Genomic DNA, 20,834 nt, shown 5'->3' with positions numbered 1-20,834 from the left:
ACACGTGTGGGATGACAGTGCCTCCTGTGTCTCCGAGAAGCCCTGTCCTGCACAACAGTGCTGTTGACAAAGACCCTTTCGTCCTGAGAGCAAAGGTGGAAACTGAGCTCTGGGTGAAACACGACACCCTCCTCATCTGTAAAAAGCCCTTCTGGGCCTCCCCGGTGGCGCAGCGGTTGAGCCCTGGGTTGCGAAGCTGCCCGCAGCCTCTGCAGCACCGGTTTGATCCCCAGCGGCCTGGTGAGGGTCCCACATGGCGCACAGACCTCTCCTGCCTCCCTCTGGTCCCCTCAGCAGTGTATTTCGTCAGTCCGCCTGTTCTGCAACCCGCTCGCTCTGGCTCTGGTGAATTTTCTCACCCTCCCGCACTTCTGACTGTACCCAGTGCTTGTATAAATAAATAAATAAATAAATCTTTAAAAAAAAAAAAAAAATCAAAGCACTTCTCCCGAATTTGTATCTGTGATTCACTTTAGCCAAGATAATGGCCTCCCCAAAGATGTCCTCATTCTGAGTCTCATATCTGTGAATTTTTTTGTTGATTTCATAGCAAACAGGATTAAGGTGATGAATCAGATGACCTTACAATAAGGAAGTTATATTCTGACACTGCATCAAAATTAAAACTTGAACAACTGAAAAAATAAGATAGTTATCTTGGTTTATCTGGGTGAGCCGAGTGTCATCATAAGGATCTTCAAGGTAAAAGAAAGAAGAGACCCCCAGAGACATGGCAGCTTAGTGGAAGGACTTGATGGCCATCACTCACTTTGATGGTAGTGGAGATGACTATGGCCTCTCCTAGACACCAGAAAAAACCAGGAAGTGGGGTCTCCCTTAGAGCCCCTAAGGCCCTGGGTGTCTGTAGTAAGACCCAGGGTCATATTCTGGTCCTGGAACACTCTGTTGACTGCCTGCGTGACTCGCCCTGCAGGGGAGAGGGCCTGAGGCTGTCAGCCTGGCCGCCTGGGATTCACAGAGGGGAGACCAGCTCATGTTGATGGTGTTCAAGCCACACCACCACCACTACGGGGTGGGCTCACGCCAGCGTTTCCACAGTGCTTTCTGCCCAATTTCTGTTCTGTTCTGAGAAGACAAGGATCCAGACACAGAGTTCCCAAATAAAATCTTGGCCCAAAAACAACATTTTGCTGACTTGAAACAGGAAAATAATTTTTAAAAGTCTCTCTGGTGAACAAAGATTGCTTTGTGCATGGTGCTGAACCGAAGTAGGCCACATGCCTCATCATGCGGAATTCACATTCCCTGTGTTCATACATAGCTGCAGATGAGAGCCTTCCCTTGGGGATGCGGGGGGGTTTCCGGCCTCCCGCCCAGGGCACATTGGCTGCTCACCAATCCGATCAGTTCTCAGTGAGATGAATCAGTAACAAGCAGAGTAGACTGCCCGCTGCATGGCTTCGGTGTTCTGTCAGACTCCGGGGTGCCCAGATTGGTGTAGGGGATTCACCAGGATGACTGGGCTGCCAAGTGAAAGGTGTATTTTTCCCTGAAAGCAAGCTAGTCTATGCCAGATTGAGCAATTTTGCCCAAATGAGCAAATTTTGGCCCAATGATTGGGGAGCTAAGGGCCTTAGCACTGGTTCCTTGGGAGGTTCTTTGGGAATCAGGGTTGGAAGGTGAGCTCAGTGCCCCACCCATTGTGTTAACACTCCAGTCCCCATGACATTCCATGTGGCATCATGGCTCCTGTCCCACTTCACAGCCAAGGACACTGAGACTCAGAGATGTGAGTGGCTGCTCTGGTCCTACAAGGTGAGTTGGTTTGGCTCTAAGGCCTGAGCCTCCCACCCCAGCTTCTCCACTCATCCCACCTTCCTGGCATCCCCATGTGCCCAAGTGGCTCTGAGGGTGACCAGATACCCCATCTGCTGTGCATGGCGCCTGCTTGGGTAGGGGGTGGGGTGGAGAAGGGATGGGGAGCTGCTAACTGAATGGTCTCTTCAAAGCCCATGCAAAGGAAGTGCATGAGCTCACACATGCAGGATGGACCCCCAAATACAGCCCCATCTCCCTGCGGACACTATGCACCAGACTGCCCCCTCAGCTGAGGGCACCTGTCACCCCAAAGGGTTTCCGTTTTTTCCAAATAACTTGCCTAAAAAGAAGCACAATTAGGGCCTCCCTGGTGGCTTAGGGATGAAAGACAGCCCTATCAAGCTATAGGGAGCCACTGCTGCACCAGTTCTATCCCCGGCCAGGGAGCTACCCACATGGCGCAGCAGCCTTCTTCTGTCTCTCCCGCTGCTCCCCTCAGCAGTGTACTTCAGTAGATCTTCCTGTTCTGCTCCCCACTCTGGTAAATCCTCTCACTTCCCACACCTCTAGCCTACACTCCAGTTCTTGTATGCATAAATAAATAAATCTTTAAAAAAAAGATTTTAAAAAAAAGCAGCACAATTACCCTTCACCAAACCCTGAACCTCTGGCGGAAGCTCTTAAGAAGGACAGTTTAAGTATAGTGCGGTCAGCTGCCACTCAAGCACCAGGAATGTATTCCCAGCACAAAGTTCCTTCTCTGATGTTGAAGTACTGTAAAACTGAAACATAGAAAATTAAATAAGGAAGAGATTTAATGAGGTTTAATGAGTTACCATGAGCACTAGTGTTTGGAAAAAAAAAAAAAAACAGACTCAATTAGGATGATGGGGAAACTTGGAATGTTCGAGAAACTCGGAATGTTCGAGAGTGGACCGCAGGAAAGTGAACTTTATGGGGCTTGTCTGCCTGTGGGTGGCGGGGGCGATTCTTAGGACAGGGAGAGGCTGCCTCGCTGGTCCAGGAAGTGCCCACAGTGTTAGGGCTGCTGCCAGGATCGGGCCAAGGATGTTATTTTCTCAGAGGTGTGAATATACTCAGGCCACTGGGTCCTGGATACCTGGCCACATTGGAACCTGATGCTTTGCAGGGAGGAGAAACACCTTTTTTTCTCCTGTCGTGTGAATCTTCTCATTGTTTGGTGCTTCCTTCTTTCCCAAGTGCCCCGAGCCACGCTGTGAGGCATCCTTAGACCGACTGCCCATCCCCTTCAGCAATTCTGAGGGTCACTGTGATCTCATGTGCACACCCTGTCACCTCCATGAGCCCCCCTCATCTGTGTGCGGCCTAGATGGCAGGCCGTGTCTCCATGGCCTGGGGAGTGCCCTCCTGAGCACCCCTGGTGGCCAGGTGGAGGGAACAGTGGACTTTGGGGGAGTGGGCAGGCTCGTAGGACCATGGCTGCCAGGAGGGACCCACACTTGGTGTGCAGGCTGTTGAAGCAGATTTATTTGCCTCCCAGATCCTTTGGCCTTGTTGCACCAGGAGAGATGGTCAGTGGCAGCAGAGGGTCCAGTATCTTTGCATCAGTGACTCATCAACTGCAAGTGAATGGTAGAGGGCAGGAGGGGCCTCTCTCGCTGGTTAACGTGGGACCCACCCAGCCTTGTGACCCCACACACCTTGCTAGGGTGATATTTTTAAGAAGCTTGGGACTGTGCCAGCCACACAAGTCTCATACTTAGCTTTCTTCCAGGAAACTTACCTTGGTGTGCATGACCTCTGCATGACACGTCTTCAGCCTTACTCCCTGCATGTCCCTGGTGGACGAGAGACAGATGTGGCCCTCAGGTCCAGGTGTCTGTCTGCCCTGTAGTCTCTGTCCCTTCCCCCTGGATGCCAGGACACCAACTCTCGTTTCAACATGTCTGCCCCAAGGCGGGAGGGTCCTGCTGCCTGGGATTACAATACCCCCTACTGCTGTCCCCAAAGACGGGGAATGTGCACCCACCCTGCAGGGCAGCCCAGCACCATCAGGAGAGTCTGTACTTAAAAGAAAAACCTAGCACAGAATGGAGAATTCTGAAAGGGACTTGAGGGCAAGGTGGCAGGGCCCTGAAAGGCATGGATGGGGTGAGAGAACAAAGTCACTACCACCCCGGCCTCAGGGGACCTTCCTCAGCGGGGTCAACCTTTTGAGGTGCCACCCATGAGTCCTAATTCACAGAGGCTTGTGCTTTGTGGATTGCTTTCTGAAAAATTAAGGTTTCCAAATAATAAAGTTCCCAAAGATGCTGAAGGAGCGAACAGTCTCTCCCAGCAATTTTGAGTTAACACTGCCTTCTACCCAGACACGCCTGGTCCTGGGGCTCAGTTGGCACAGCCCAGGAGGACACCAGACAGGTTCCAGACAGAAAGCACCTGTCCAGGCCACATGGGACTCTGACCCTGCCCAGGGGGCCCAGCGGGCCGCTCATCATCTGAGGTGGGCTCCATGACTACTGGGTGCATGGTCCCCGTGAAAGGAAGCCAGGGATGAGGATGACTGCACTCTGGGGGCCATCGGCAATGAGTGGTGTGTGAACAAAGGGCATCTTTTAACCTGCCTGGCCAGCGTGCTGCTGTGGGAGCCCCTCGGGTGCAGGGTGCTATGTGGGAACACACAGGCACACAGCAGAGCCAGGGCAACCTGGATGAAAGAGGTGGGTGACCTCAGCTCATCTGCATTTGCTCTGAGGCAAACTATTTTCCCAGGTCAAGTTTTTCCCAGTGATTTTCATGACACACGATTCCAGAGGTAAGGGACAAAATGTCTACAGAGATCTTTCTAGGTTGTAATTTTAGTGCTATTATCTACCTGGCTTGCTTTGGGAGAAGAAATAGCACTACCACTGCTTATGATACGAGAGCAAGGTGCTCCAAAAATCAGTCCGAAAACTAATTCAGTGGCCTTGAATTGTTAGAAACAAAAGCTGAAATCCAAAACCATTAAAACCCTTTTTGTTCCCAAGCCCCAATCACTGGGAAGGAGCGAGGAAAGAGTCTCTCACCCTCTCATCTCAGGAGGTTGCAGCCAAGGCTCACAGTTGTCATGAAAGTATATTTGAGGTTGCACTGCAGGGAGAGGTTGCACAGGCCTGTCCCCCACTAGGATCCTGTATGATAGTCACATGTGTGGCACCTGGGCCTCTTGGAGCAGCTCAGCTGTGTGACATGGTGGGAACCCGGAGGCTGATTCAGTTCCTCAGAAATGGGGTGCTTCTTACCCTGCTATGTTTGTGTGGCAACAGAGAAGTCATTTTTTTATGTAAGCAGTTGTAACCTCCTCAGTTTCCCAAAGAAGAATTTATTTTCTGAATATAGATCCAAACTTCTACAGTTTTTCAGTTTCTATTTCTCAGAATTTCTCCTCTCACCCCAGTTATCTAGGGTGAGAAGCTCAAGTTACTGTAGTTGGGGTCCTCTTTCTCTGCCTGGTTTTCAGGCACGTCTCCTGACCTCAGGCTGTGAATCTTTGGACATTGACTTAATCCCTCTGACCTCAGTATCTTCATCCTTAAAATGGAACTGGTACCTCCTCTGAGGAAACCTCAGAGACCGACTAGAAGTCCTAACTCTGCAGTGGCCATCACTGGGTCCAACTCATGGGGTCTGCACAGAAGGTGACCGTCGGTGTGGCCCACCTCCTTATCCAACGAGGAAAACAGTCCATTGCTTGTTCTGAATCCCAGCATTGTGGAACGTTCTGAGAAAATTATTGAGTGAAACCAATGCTCACGGTCCCTGCTACTATTATTGCTTTATTGGAGAAAATTGGGATTTGGCTGTCATGCCCTGAATACCAAAGGTCTCAGATCATCACACAAACTGCACCAAGAGAAGTCCAGTCCCCATTGCATAGTGAGGCCCATATTTTCACATTCCTTCTATTCCAGGCTAACTCTTCTGAGGCGCACATGACTTGTTGGTGGTCTTTGTATAAAGATTGGGTTTTTGTATCTTGTTTCAATTTAGGGACATCTGCAGTAAATATGTTATGGAAAAATGCTGCTGTGATTTCTTAGAAAGACTTTATGTGGAAAAGAGCTTGCTTGCATGATTTTTAATTCTGTATTGTAGGAAGAAAGAGGGTCGTGGTGGCAGGAGGCTGATCTGGAGGAAAGGGCTTTTGAAGAAGCCTCAGAAAGCTTCCCAGCAGCATACCAAGAGGCAAATTGGGCTGCACTGGCCCACTCTGCCCACCCAGTGAGGGGAAAAAACTGGTTCTTTTCAGGGTGTTGGCATGAGGGAGAGATGTCGCCGTCCACGCAGCTTTCCCCCTTCAACATCTGGATTCAGAGGAAGCAGGGGACTCTCCCCACCCCACCTGCATTGCCTAGTGCAATGGCTGCCCTGCCTCTGGGCATCTGGAGCAGGCTTTGAGTTTCATCCCTGGAGAGCACCAGGACAGACTGCCCCATAGACCATAGGTACTTGGAGAACAGCACCACAGAGCCCTGGGGTGGGTCTCACAAAGTAGAGCATCTTGACAAAATCTGGGCCTACAGAGGTCTGTCGGCCTCCAGTGGGGAAGGCGCAGGTGAGGTGCCCTTCGTGCCGGCATTGGTGCATGCTAAGCGGCCGTGCATGCAAGAATGGCTCAGGGCCCTGGTCTCTGGCTGATTTTTACTTGCCTCTTGTGGACAGAGGAGGATGTCAGGAATGCCTGGGTGATACTTCATGCTCCCTACTCTCTTGGGGGTCACTTTGCCTTCCACAGGAGAGCACCTGCCATCACTTTAGAAAGCAGAGCAGGGCCCAGGAATACTAGCCAAGAATAACCCTCTCTCCAAAAGGGCCTGGCCACCTAGGAGAGGAAGGTGTGGTTTGAGCAAAGGGAACTCACACCCAGAGAAATTGAGCTGCTGAGGAAGACATGTGAGCCCACAAAGAAGAATTTACAGTATTTCAGGAGCCAAAAGCACCTGGAAAAAGGAAGTGGACAAGGTTGTCCTCTGAAAATAGGAACAAAAACCGTGAATACCTAGAAGTAAATTTAACAAGAAGGACTCAAAACCCTCATGAAGAAAACTGCAGGATGGTTTTGAAGGAGGAGAGCAAGCCCTGGGGTCTCGGGCCCCAGTGGGAGAGCAAGCGCTATCACGTGCTGGCTCTCCCTAGAGAAATATGCATGTTGTGTGCAGTTCTATCTGGAAGATTCTCTTGCAATTGAATAAAGTGGCCTTAAATTTAGAAAGCCTCATCATAGTCAAGTCAGCTTTAAGAAATTAAAAAGAAGGAACTTTCTGTTTGAGTTATTGGAACCAAGACAGCAGCATGAACTTGTATGTGACTCACAGGCACCCTACAGAGTGGAGTAGGGAATGGGGACCCACCCAGCTGGACCCAAATGCTAATCGAGGTCTGACCTAGGGGCTGCTTCTACCTAGAGTGGGGACCTTTGTCAGCTTGTGGGAAGGTTACGCTCAGCCTTTAGGCAGCAGTGGAACTGAGCCAATGCAGTCTGCGATCACCCTAATATGTGGTGTGGACGTGACAAGTTGATTATTTTGGCTATACTAGATAACCCCAAAATAAATGATATCATGTGGGAATTTTAGAGTGAGTTCAGTGGGAAAATGATTATTTAACAAATAACATTTATATAATTTATTATATCAGATACTGATTTATATTATATAATAAATATATAATATATGTTATAATAAGTATCACATTTTGTATTTTATATAATATACCATATCGTGCATGTTTTGATTACATATTTATATTCATTTATAAACAGTATAGTATATATAATAATTATAATAAGGTGTATAATGTTATGTGACTGCCTAGAGGAAACTGCATTGGGCATAAGGCATATTATATAAAATTGAATACTAGTTGATTTGAACATTTAAATATTAAAAAAGAACCCTGCATTCGCCCCACCAAAAAAACAAAGGAACACCATGTATGGCTCAAGGGTGCAGGAGACTCAGCCAAGCCTAGAAAAGTCAGACATAAAAATAAATACATAAAATACATAAATACATGTATTTAAAAAGTTTAAATACATAAAAACTCTTCTATGACAAAATATACACCGAGCAAACATTAAAAAAACAAATATTCCTTTAGAGAAAAGTATTTTCAAGGCAAAAGACGGAAAAGAAGGGTTGATATTTTTAATATAAAAGATCGTAATTTTTGATGTCGAGAAAGAAGCAAACAATATCACAAAAGAAAAAATGAAGGGATATTTGCAGTTAAATCTCCGAAGAGCACGTGAAATGGCAGGGAGGCAGAGGGGCGCAGATACGGAGGTAAAAGGCCGTGTCCTTCCTACCAGGTTTTAGAAAGAGAAAGAAACAGCTTTTTCTTGCAGAATCGAGGGAGTTTGAGATGCTGACAGAGAAATGTGAATTGTTGCAGCCTCGTAGGAAAAATTATTAAACAGACAGGATCTCTCCTGCCTGTAAGAACATGGATCAGATGACTTCTGCCTGCTTTGTGCGAATGTCACCAAGTCAGTCAATGTAGGAGAAATTGCCTTGAAAAATTCAAAAGTGCACCCCAAAGTGTTTTACTTGCTCTGGCAAATGGGCAAGATTATCACTGAGATGTCAAATCTGATCCCCTGTCTCCTTGGTGGCTACTGAGATACCATGAAATCCAGAAAAGACTACCATAGATGTGATTTATTAAATAAAAGAAACCAGTAGTTACTTTAAAGCTCACTAAGAGGCTTGTAAGTGGCCTTGTTTCTAGGTATTCTGCTGTCTCAAGCTAATACGTTTCCTGGGAAAATTCCTTCTTCTAGGTAGTGCAGTGTTAGCGGACATTGCATAGTCACAGCCTAGGACGGTGGGCTGAGACATGGCATCTGTTCTTCATTCTCCAGAAGCCAGAAGTCTTGTAATGGGGGAGCGCTCACCCAGGACACTGCACCATCCTTTCTGACCTCGCCTCAGAGGGGCTGGTGCTTCCATCATCTTGACTCATTTGAGGAGCCTCCTTCCTGCACACCTACTTGTACACACACCTGGGGCCTTTCTCACAGCACCTGCCGTGTTTGGAGACATCTGGAATAGAAAGTATTTCAGAAAATATATTTTATACAACTGATTTAAGGCACTATATTTGGGTCATTTTCCTATCAGCGACTCATTCCAGAAAAATCACTCCACATCTCTCCTCTCACTGCCGCCGCCTGGTAGTAATTAGATTCAGAATCCACGAGCATGTCACACCAAAGGAGCAGATGTTTCATTTTAGGCTGGAGAGGAGACACATTTTGAAGGTTATGCAACATATTTGGGTCGATTTCCTGCTGTGGATTTAGCCATTTCTATTTTGGTGCTGAGGACTCACCTACATGATTTTTAAAATACGTTTTCCAGAATGTTTGGCCCTGGTGCTTTCGAGCAGTGGTTTTCAACCTGGGGTGAACGTGCCTCCCAGGAGGCACTTGGCAATGTCTGGCATGGGTTTGGGCTGCTGTAGGCAGTGGGGAGGCTGGGGAGGCTGCCTTACTGGCATTGTCTGGGTGGTGTCCAGGAATGTCACTCAGCACCCCGCTGTACAAGACCGCCTTGCAGGAGAAGGCAGCATTCCACGCCAATGTCACTTGGGCCGAGCGAGGTTGAGCAATCCCACTTTAGAGCTGTTGTCTCTCTCACTCTGGACTTCCCTCTCCCCTGCCCAGGGTGTCCTGAGTGCGTATTAACTCTAGGGTCATTTTAGAGTCTCCATGAGTGCTGTGAAAATTTTTGTGTCTGTCACTGTCTCTCTCCCCTCCTACACCCAGTCTTTCAATTGTCTACCATCTGAAAATTAAATTCTTAGGGATAAGACTTTCATATCCCTAAGGCACTGGGTTTGGCACTAATGAATATTCCACGAGATTCTTGGATCTCTTGCTATGAAACTCCCATTTAAGGATTGCTTCACTTCATTCTGGTTTTCGTTCCTTCTGTTTGCTTAAAGAAGTGTTGACTGCTCTCCCCATTCTGGACAAAGGGGTTCTTGAGTGTGACGGTGTTTGGGAGGCCAGCGTCTGGTTGGTTGGCAATTAGGTTTGTTCTCCAGGTTTCCCTTTTTTCTTAAAATGTGTTCTGTGGATTTTTCTAGAAACTTTACATTTGGTTTTATGCATTTTACTTTTTTATTGGGGTAATACTGGCTTATAACTCTGTGTGTGATGTAGGGGTGCAGGTTCACACCTCCTCAGATGTTTGTCACCCCACCGTGCCCACCATCAGGACACCCAGAATCCTCCTTCACAGTCCATTGGGTGCCCCTCCTCTTTGCTCCCCTCTCCCCACCCTCCCCCTCTGTAGCCTCAATTCTGCAGTCCTAGTTCTTGGGTTTGTTTGGTTTAGTTCTGTTTGTTCCTTTGCTTTGTTTCTTTATCAGTAAAATCATCTGTTGTTTGTCTTTCTCCTCCTGATTTATTTCATTTAGCATAACCCCCTCCAGTTCCATCATGCTGTCACAAATGCCAAACTTTCATCTCTTTTTATAGCTGAGTAGTATTCCATTGTGCATATATATTCCACATCCTCTTAACCCGCTCATGTGTCCTTGGGCACTTTCTAGTACATTTGAACTGCGACCCTGAGCCATTTGGAGAAAAGAACATGCATTCAACTGTCTTGTCTCAAAGACAAAAAAGCACCCAGGCATTTCTGGCTAAATGTATTTCTTTTGGTTTATTAAATAACACAACTTTTTGTAGACTATGCCTCACTTATCCAGAGAGTGTCTTACCAACAGGAAATGTAATAAACTGACAGGTAGACCAGAAACAATTGGATGTTTGGAAAAAAAGCTGTCTTTTTACAGAGATTAATTAATTATTCCTCATCAGTGAAATAATATAAAATGATAATGACTATGGAATCAATTTTTATACATGACTGGTCCTAATACTACCCATCTATGTGCTCCATTTCACGCGAAGGAAACAAAATGGCATCTCTTGCTCTAGTTACAAACCACAGTGTAAGATGGAACCTGCCATTCATTTCTGATTTTATTAGTTAAAATCAAATACTTGATTCAGAAATAATAGTCAGAGGGCCTCCCCTGGTGGCACAGCGGTTGAGCGCTGGGTTGCGTGGCTACCCGCAGCCTCTGCAGTGCTGGTTCGATCCCCGGCCACCGGCGAGGGTCCCACCAAAATAAATAAATAAATAAATAAATAATAATAGTCGGAGAAGGGAATCACGCACAAAAAATGGAAAGGGAAGTAAAGATAAAGAAAATGGCCTCACTTAGAGTGAGTAATCTGGTGTCCCCGAGAGTGGGAGATGCCTGAGCCAGAGTTAAGGACTGTAGAGGGGAGCAGTTGTTTCTGGAAGAGCCTGGAGAGGTTGCTCAGACCCCAGTTTGCAAAGCAGAAGCCCAGAGTCCTGAGCCTTCATGTCACCATCTCTGCTCAGGGTGAGTCATTAGCTTGATGAGACTGTGTGTGTGTGTGTGTGTGTGTGTGTGTGTGTGTGTGCGTGTACTCATTGTCACCCTAACTGAGAGCACTGGACAGATGTGAGGCATCATTATTAATTACCGACCATTCCAGAATGAGCCACTTAAGTACTATTTGTAAGTGTTTTTCCAGGGAAGGGATTTTTTTTGAGCAAGGGGAGGCAGCTTTGCACAGAAATGACCTGTGAGCCATCTGTAGAGGGAGCTACCAGATTTGAAACTGGCCAGGTTTGTCCACAGTCTTGCTTCCAAGTGTCAGGAGAGTGACCACCAAGTGCCCAAGGTAGGAACACTCGTCTCTGCTCCCTAGCCATTCCGAAACCATGGCAGCGAACTGCTGGCCTGCCCCAGGTTCAACCAGGGGCTGCCCTTCAGGCCCAGAGAGTGTTCCTAAGGCCAGCAGAGGCCAGTGTCCTGCTGTTGCTGCAGCTCAGATTGCCCTGGTCCCAGGTGGTCCCAGTGGCCTATGAGCTCATTCTTCAATCTGCCAAGGTTGATTCAAGCTTCCTTAACTAGTTTGTAGCAAAGACCACAATTTCGTGACTTCTGACCTTCAGACACAGCCGTTGTGGTTATTTGCAAGTAAGTGGGCGTTTTGGCAAATAGGCTGAAAATTGCTAGTCTGTCTCTGTGTTAAACAATGCAGAACTCTGATGAAACTCTCTGCCTTTCCGCTCTTTTCAAACATAGTAATGTTTTGTTTTATTGGTCTCAGGGATGCATAATTTAAAAGGGAAAAATGAAAAATTTTGGCTTAGGATTTTGCAAAGTTGTCATGAGACATTCTTCCTTTTGGCTACCAGATCAAACATACTTCCCAGGCCTTGTGGACCCTGGAGTCCAACAGATTCTGTCCTTCCTCTGTCACTTCCGGTGTGTGACTCTGGACAAACCGGTCTCTCCATGTCATTTCTACATTCTGAAGAGGGAGTATAATGTTGGACTGTGTGAGGACCTGAGATAAAGGATATCAAGTGCTCCGTGCACACCTGTTCATTACAAGCAGTGTTGAGGGAAGCCTTGCTTGCCCTTTCGTTGTTATTCCCATGAAGACAATGTTTTAATAGTGACAAGTATTTGGTGTTAGACCTTCAGCTGGTTGTGCCTGATAGAATTATCCCAAGCCTCGAGTGACGCACTCAACAACCTTGTACAGAAGGTCCACTTCTGGAAAACATCCCTCAGTCTTTCAAAAAATGAAACTCTCACTGGGGTTGGACACACAATGTGCTGAGTGCTGAACAGGCCTGGAAGGGGTTTACAGAGTCCCAGAGTGTTTGGAAAGGGGGCCTTTCTTCTTTGGGATTACGCCATTGTCAGGGATGCAGCTCTGAAAGTTAGTTTCCAGAAATGAAATAAAAATAAGGTGCCAGAGCCCACATATTATTCCCTATGGCTTCTCCAGATGTGTACAAGCCCATCCTTGTGGCGGGTGGACACTTGGAGCTTGGACACACCTTCATCCCATGGGCCCTGGACTCTCCTGGTCACTAGCTGTGCCGTCTGTCTAGTCACCTCCCTACTCTGTGTCATCCCCTCATCTGTGCTCAGCTCTCATCACTGGTTTCCTTCATGCCACCTGCCTCCCTGAGAGCCTCAGAGATGGCTGCTGCATCAGGGTTCCTGTCACTTTCGTGCTGTGAACCTCACATTTGTACCTGCTTTTGTCTTGGGCATCTCATCCCACCAGCCCCCCCCAGCAGCTTGAACTCAGAGTTGTTCACGGGGGACTCTGCTCGTTCCCACAGCAAGACCCCTCTGGGGTGAGGTTGGTGACATTCGCTTTCCAGCTTCCAGGGCTGAGACCTGGTCTCACGGACTCATTCATGGTGTCTAGTCCTATCGAGATTGTACAGTCAGCCTTCCACACCCATTCATTTTTTCCCCATTTCTGTTTCAGAGCTTGTGATCAATGACCATGCCTTATTTTTTTATTTAGGCATTGCCCTTTCAGCCTCTCCCTAAATTCTGCACTTTAGTGTTAGTAGTCCCCTTGGGGTGGGATGGGTTTTATTTTCATCCTTTAAGATCTCGGTGGAGGTTATCTGAAGTGTGGGGTGGAGAGTGCAGAGCAAAGGGAGAGGGGCCCAGTGGACTGTGGGGGGAGAGGGGCAGGGGTTATGGCTGCACAGGTGGTGGGTGTGGTGTAGGACATGGATCTGAACAGGTGTGCACCTACCCCCCTAAATCATACACAGTCAACATTGTAAACCAGTGTCTCCGCAATAAAATGATGCAGTTAAAAACCAAAGATCTCAGTCGCAGAGACCTACATAAATATGATCTCTGAGTAAATACACACTTCTCAACTAAAAGTGATTCCTATGTATTCCGTAAATCAGTGACATCCTTTCATGAAATTATTTACTTGAAGAACCTTGAAAACACAACTAGCACAAGTACTTTAACTCTGTCTAGATTAGTGACCGAAAATGATGAACTGAGTGATCTTAAAATTTTATTTACTGCTTGTCTTTCAATAAAAATTGTCACTCATCCTCCTACTTTTTCCTTATTCTTTCACCCCTGCTGTGTGTTGTTTTGGGCCAAAAAAACTCAGACAGGAACTGCAAAGCTCAGCGTGACTAATTATAAAATGTTGTTAACAGATTTTCCTAGAAGAGGAAAGCTAATCTTGAAGGCTCCCATCAGCCCAAGAACAGACCTTCAGAATCATCTATTTAACACTCTCACTTTGCCACTGAGCGAACAGCAGGCAGAGGGGGAGGTGCTGGCACGGGCAGCGGCTGAGCAGGGTGGCCTCTGGCCTGCGGCTTCTGGCTGATGCTATGGACGTGAGACCACAGCATCTGCCCCTTCAGTGACTCACACTTTCTCCTGGAAACCCCTTTGACTTTTGAACTCTTGGCTCTCAACCCTGAACTTAGAGCCCTCGAGACAGTGAGCAGGGAATGTGGCTAACTGGTGGGCGAGCTCTGTCATTCCTGTGGAGTCACCGTGTGTTTGTGTCACTTATGACACAGCCTGATTCCAGACTGCACATTTCCAGGGTCTTCCTGTGGGGTCGTGCACTTCCTCGTACCCGCTGATGGACTTTCACTTTGTGGGGAGAGAGAAACGTACTTGGCTTTTAGCCAGTCCTGCTCTGCACTCTGCGTGAAGTCATTTATTCTCGTGTTTGCGCCTCACATAGCTGAGCGTCCATCGAAGCTCTCGGGAGCCACACAGCGTAGGGGATGGTGTAACCAGGTGGGGAGAGGCAGCCGGCTCCTGTTTCTGTAGGACGTGGAAATGGTGTGTATTCATTTTCTACAGCTGTGTAAGAGACTGCAACAAACTCAGCAAATGAGAATAACACAGATGTGGAATCCCCTAGTTTCTGGGGGAGCGTCTAGGTGTGGACACCTGGGTTCCCTCCCATGGACTCCCCAGGCTGCCGTCAAATTGTCAGCAGGGGCTGTGGTCATCTGTGAACCTCAGATCCTCTTCTAAGCTGGTGGGGTTCTTGGCAGACTTCAGTTTCAATGGTGGTGGGGCTGAGACCGCATAGTCAGGCCCTGGCCCTGTGACCCCTCCATTTCTCTCTCCCACTTCCAGAATTGGATTTCCTGCCTCTGGCTTGAGATCCAGGTTTACAGGATTCCTGCAGCTCCATCAGGCCCACACCGGTGGTCTTCCTGCTAATTGGCCTACAATCCATGGGTGGTCACCCTTGGCACATGCGGGGGCTGCTCCCAATGTGTTCAGAGCCCTCCTCTCCCTGATGAGGCTCGCAGGGGTCCGTGCTCCAGGGCTGGGGGCTGGGGGCCCTCGGGAGCATGCTGCCATGAGCTGAATCTGTTCTCACAAAGGATTTGGTGTGGGCAAGCTAAACAGTGCCACTTCCTTCTAAAACTGCCGTAAACACATCCATTCACTGAGGACTGGGATGATTTAGAACTTGTCACTTAAGAAAATACCAATCATGCATCTCCGGAGACTCTTGTGACCCCAGAGAAGTGGGGGCATCCTCTGGTTGGTGTTAGACTGTGATTGTCAGCAGGGAGGCCACGGGTGGCATGTGGTTCTGAAGCTTCTCTGGTGGAGGGGAAGGCTCACGTGTCTTGTGCTCCCCACACAGAGACCTGAGGAAATAGAAGGCAATCCCAGGTCATCCCCCAGCTGCTCATAAAGGCCTGTGGTCAGGAGCCAGTGTCCTAGTATATGTCAGTGGGTTAATTCCATCTTCTCTGTGGGCATACTTACAGTGCCCGCATGTGTGAGGATGTGTGCACACCCGTGCCTATGTGTGAATTGCCTTGTGTGGAGCTGGGCCGCCAGCCACTCCCGCCCTCCTTGTCTGCCATTGCACCCTTGCACCCACCGGCCCTGGGAATGGAGGTGATTAGGGCAACCAGAATAAAGCACCGCACACTGGGTGGCTCCAACCACAGAGGCTTATTGTCTGTCAGTTCTGGAGGCCAGAAGTCCAAGATGAAGGTGTGGATGGGGTGGCTTTCTCTGAGGCCCCTCTCCTGGGTTTTTGGGTTGCCGTCTGCTCACTGTGAGCGCATGGGGGCTTTCTTCTGTGTGCCTGAATCTCCGGGGCCTTCCTTCCTATTCTAAGGACACCAGTCAAAATCGGCCAGTCCCCACCTTATAACTTCCTTTAAATTTACTTCTCGAAAGACCCTGCTTCCTAATACAGTTGCTGGGGGAAAATAGATATCATAGTGTCCCCATCAAGGGAGGGCTATTATATATAATATGCATGCTATATGTAATGTTACCTTCCTATATGTGCATATGATTTATATAGTGTATATAATGTTCTTTATATAAATTTAAAAAGAGGAAGCAGGCAGAGACATTGTGGGGTCATTATAGGGTCAGGCATTGGGCTGGGTGCACCAGTGGGAACGGGTGGGCAGGACTTTGGGTTTTGCTAAGGAATCTTTGGCCTATTGAGGTGACGAAGGGATTCCATTCCACTGTTTGTCTCTCACAGTGATTCCGGAGTCTGGATTTTCAAGGCCTCAGGAGGAATTCCTCTGAGTCTGGGGCCCTTTTGCAGAAGCCTGGCTCCTCCCTGCTTCTCGGAGCCTCCCTGCTGTACACAGCCCACACATCCTCGCCCAGGACTGTCGCCAGGGTCTCCTCGCTGCTTTCAGGCACATGAGGGGGCCACAGGGGGGATGTGTGTTGGGGGTTCTGGGGAGGTCTCATTCAGGGCTCAAATGACTCCAGTACAGTTGCTTTTTAAAAAATGTGCTCCAGTGGGGCAGGCAAGCTAATGTTTTAAGATTACAAAGCAGATGGAAACTAACTTTATTTTTAATGAGCTCTATAAATGGAATGTAGTTTCAGATACACTGAACACAGCTCTTGCCCTCTCTCTCCTCCTCGTCTCCAGTTCCCTCTAGCCCTCCTGGGTGAGGCAGACCACCAGTTCCCATCACACCAAACTCCTGGAGTGTATGCTGCCCTCTTCTTGGCTAAAGGTGACTTCTCTTTTGGAAACTTGTGGAAGACGACTGTCCCTTTTAATTACTTTGTGTTTTCTGTAGGAACCCAACAAATGGCCATGATAAGAGGGAAAGATTAAGGACTAAAGATGAAAGACTAAAGCTTTCCATGATATAAAACCAAGGATTGACCTTTGGAAAAGAACAAGGAACATGGCTAAAGGTTATTTTCATCTATCAGATGTCAAGGCTGTCTGTCTCTCCGCTGGGAAGAGGTCAGACAGTGGCAGCGAGCGAGCAGGATGGCTGGGTGATGGAGTGCTATGTCTGTGCCTTATCTCAGAGCCAGGCCTAGTGGGGCCTTGTCTCAGCTGGAGAAACAGCACTGAAGAGTGTCCTGGCCTTGGAGGGGGTGTTTGCTTTGGTCAGGGAGAATGCATTCTCGGTGATCATGTGGGGACTTGATTCCACAGTCCCCAAAGGTCTCTATCTGGTAGTGGGGTCTTGCCTTGCATTTATTTATCTGTATCTTTTTTGACTCTATAGCAGCCAAACTACACCTTTTGATACTTGGTTTGATGGCTCTTGAATTAGAGGAATATATAAAAATAAAAGGTGAAGATGAAAGGGGTGCTTCTTTCTTCTTCATCTGAAATTTGCCATGGGTTCCCTCAAATCCACAGTGTGGACAAATGGATGCATAAAAAGTTATGGATGGCTTCAAATTCTAGCTCCTCAAACTCTCCATACATCTTGGCCAAAGTCCAGGAGTCAGATAGTTGTGGTTAACATGGCCCATCTCAAGATCTCACCTTACCAATTCTGACTCTCTGGGCACTCGGAAAGGAGGTGAGTTTTATGGAGCAGCAACCAGTAAGAAATGGGTGAAGTGAAATGTGTCTAGTGCCTTTCCCCTCAAAGATCTCACCTAGAGGATGTCCTGGGATTTCCCTTTATAGTATCATGTTGAACATGTTCCTCTACTTATTTAAAAATGCACAACATGGCCTTCCATATTCAAAATTCCCTTTGTAGGATTAATGAGACTACTTTTTCAGAGTAAAATAAATCTGGAGAAATTCATAAATAATGTTTTCATCTAAATATCTATTAGCAGTACTAACAGGTATTGAAAGCTGACTATATTGGGCTTTATTCTGGCAAGTAACATGTGTATCAACTCCGTTCCCCTCCACACAGCTTTACTGAGTTTTATTGAGATATGAAATTGCATAAATTTAAGATATGCAATATGAAAATGTGATGTATATTTGTGAAATGAAGGACCACCGCAATGAAACTTGTTAATGCATCAGTACCCTTATGTAGCCATCTTTACTTTTTGGTGATGAGAACGTTTAAAATTGATGTGGAAAGGACACATCTGTTATCTCTGTTCTACAACTGAGGACAGTGAGAACGAGAATAGAGTGGTTTGACAGTGGTGGAACAGGGGGTCAAACTCAGAACATGTGTCCCCAGTGCTTGTACCCTCAGCTACCAAGTGACCCTCTAACCTGCCACAGTTTCAGCTCACTTTCCCATGGTTTAAAGTGTTCCAATGATCTTACTTTTGTGTTGAAATACACATAACTTAAAATTTACCATTTTATACTTTTTTAGTTGTGATAAGATAGCCACAGAATTTTGCCCTTTTCACCACTTTTTTCTTTTGTTTGTTCAAATATTTATTTATTTATTTATACAAGCACTGGGTACAGTCAGAAGCGTGGGAGGGTGAGAGAATTCACCAGAGCCAGAGCGGGGAGCAGAACAGGCAGACTGACGAAATATACTGCTGAGGGGAGCAGCAGGCGTGGCAGGAGAGGTCTACGTGCTATGTGGGACCCTTGCCAGGGGCCGGGGATCAAACTGGTGCTGCAGAGGCTGCGGGCAGCTTCGCAACCCAGCGCTCAACCGCTGTGCCACCAGGGAGGCCACCTTTTCACCACTTTCAAGTGTGTGCTTCTCCAGCATTATGTACATTCAGTCTGTACAAGCACCCCCAATATTTCAAAAAATATATATCATCCCAAACAAAACTCCATACCCATTAAACAGTGACTCCCTCAGCCTTGGGTAAGCCCACTCTCCTTTCCATCTCTATGAAGTTGTCTATTCCAGGAACCTTATAAAAGTGTAATCATACATTATTTGTTCTTTTGTGTTTGATAGATTTCAAGTAGCTCGAGTCCAAGGTTCATGTGGGCTGTATCATGAATCAGAATTCCCTTCCTTTTCCTGGCTGAGTAATATTTCACCCTGTGTATAGATCACATTTTGCTTATCCATTCATCTCTGGGTGGGCATTTGAGTTGTTTCCACTTCTTGGCTTTGAGTGATGTGCTGTGGCCATCAGTGCACAATATCTGTTCAAGTTCATGCTTTTCTCTCCTCTGGGTATTTATCTAGGAGTAGACATTTAAACCACATTAAAGTGAACTGTGACAGTACATTCAGAATGCTGAATAATCATCACATTGTCTAATTCTGGCACATTTTAATCACCCCAAATTAAAACCTGTCTCATTGAACACTTTCTTCCCTTGTCCCCTCACCCTTGCTCCTGGAAACCACTAATCTACTTTCCATGTGCATGGATTTGCCCGTTCTGGATATCATGTACAAGTGAGTTATACCATGTGTTGCTTTTATGAATGTTCTGTTCAAAACACTTTTATTATGGAAATTTTCAACATTCTGGAAGTGGAAAGAAATGTTTGGTGAACCCCACACATCCATCCCCCAGGGTCAGCTCTGGTCAACCGCCTGCCAGTCTCGTTAACCCCTATCTCTTCACCAGGGAACAAAAACAGTTCGTGAACCGATTCTGGAAGGAAATCCGCGTGGGAGACTTTGTGCGTCTTCACTGTAACGAGATCATCCCTGCAGACATCCTGCTGCTCTCCTCTAGCGAGCCGGACGGCCTGTGCCACATCGAAACGGCCAACCTGGATGGAGAGACCAACCTCAAGCGGCGGCGGGTGGTTCGAGGCTTCTCGGAGCTCGTAAGTGTCAGGCACCCGCCTCTCGCACGCTCACCTGAGTATCCCCCTCCTCAGGCCACTCTTTCTAGTGGCTGGGCATGGGACTGAAGGTCTGAGAGGGCCCCTGATCTGCTCTGGTCCATGGCAGGCCATCAGGCGACTCCGTTTTTATGACTGACTGTGAGTGCCTCATATCCGCCTTTGGAGTCCCTTTCAAGTTGCAGGAATGTTCTGAGCAGCTGATTAGTGACATTTGCCAAGCTGTTCCTCTACTAGCTCAGTAAATGGCAACACAGCAGAAGTAATGGCCTGTTCCCAGAGCATAGCTCAAGAACATTTTCTCCTCAAATGTGTCTCTGAGTTCAGTACCAGGGCTTCTGGAACTGAATTCTGCCTTTGACGAGCATCGGCCGCAGCTCAGAAAGGCACTGTGGGGGCTGACAAGGAAGAAAGTTAGGGTCCGACACCTGCACTCACAGCTGCCTTGTGCCCAGGAAATCTGAGTCTGTCCATACTCCCCTCTCCAGGGCTATGTAGAAGGTGCAGTGGTGCAAACCTCAGGGGTGGTCAAGTAGATGAGCCATCAGGGATGGAAGTGTCTGGGAGGGAAGTGGGCCCAGCTGAGCCTCATTCTCCTCACCCCTGCTCTGTCCCAGGCCGCCCGTCTCAATCAGGCAGGGGACTCCTGCCATCGCCTGCACGGAGGGAAGCTTTAGGAAGTTGCCAAGAAAATGAGTCCTGTGTTGTAGGAAAGATGCCTTTGGGGTGTCTCTTCCCCATCTCATCTATGTGTCCACGTCACCCCTTCCCTGTAGGGCCCCGGTGGGAAGTAAATGAGCAAGTAAATGGAGTTAAGCCATAATTTAGTCGAAATGACTCCAATTAATGTAAAAATGATTATGATTTTAAAAATAGGTTTCTTTATCAACACCCTGAGTTTTCAATATGCACGCACATTCCAATCCTCTTAGCATATTTTGTCATTTCTTTTTTCCTCTTTCCTTAAATGCTCAAAGACTTTTTTTTTTTTTTTTTTTTTGGTACGTGAATTCATGGTCATATGTTATTATTCTGAAATAGATGAACATCCTATGGAAAATAAAGATAGGAAGTCTGACTTTTAAAAACCCTATGTTTGGAAAAAGTGAGTTCTCTCTGTGACGTGTTATGATGCTAAGAACATTTCAGGCCT

At 47.3% G+C, this 20,834-nt stretch overlaps 1 protein-coding gene across 4 annotated transcripts in view; it reads left to right on the top strand.

The window, feature by feature from the left end:
* ATP10A (ATPase phospholipid transporting 10A (putative)) overlaps positions 1–20,834 on the top strand; it is a 132,090-nt gene that overhangs the window by 45,265 nt on the left and 65,991 nt on the right. For all 4 annotated transcript variants that reach the window (XM_037510121.2, XM_054694800.1, XM_037510120.2 and 1 more), the window contains exon 2: positions 19,459–19,663. In XM_037510121.2, the coding sequence (XP_037366018.1) occupies positions 19,459–19,663 (205 nt within the window). The remainder of the gene's footprint in view (positions 1–19,458; positions 19,664–20,834) is intronic.

Source organism: Talpa occidentalis, unplaced genomic scaffold, assembly GCF_014898055.3.
Source record: "Talpa occidentalis isolate TD23 unplaced genomic scaffold, MPIMG_talOcc4v2.1 talOcc4.14, whole genome shotgun sequence".
Classification (NCBI taxonomy): Eukaryota; Metazoa; Chordata; class Mammalia; order Eulipotyphla; family Talpidae; genus Talpa; species Talpa occidentalis.
This window is presented reverse-complemented; position numbering and strand designations above follow the sequence as displayed.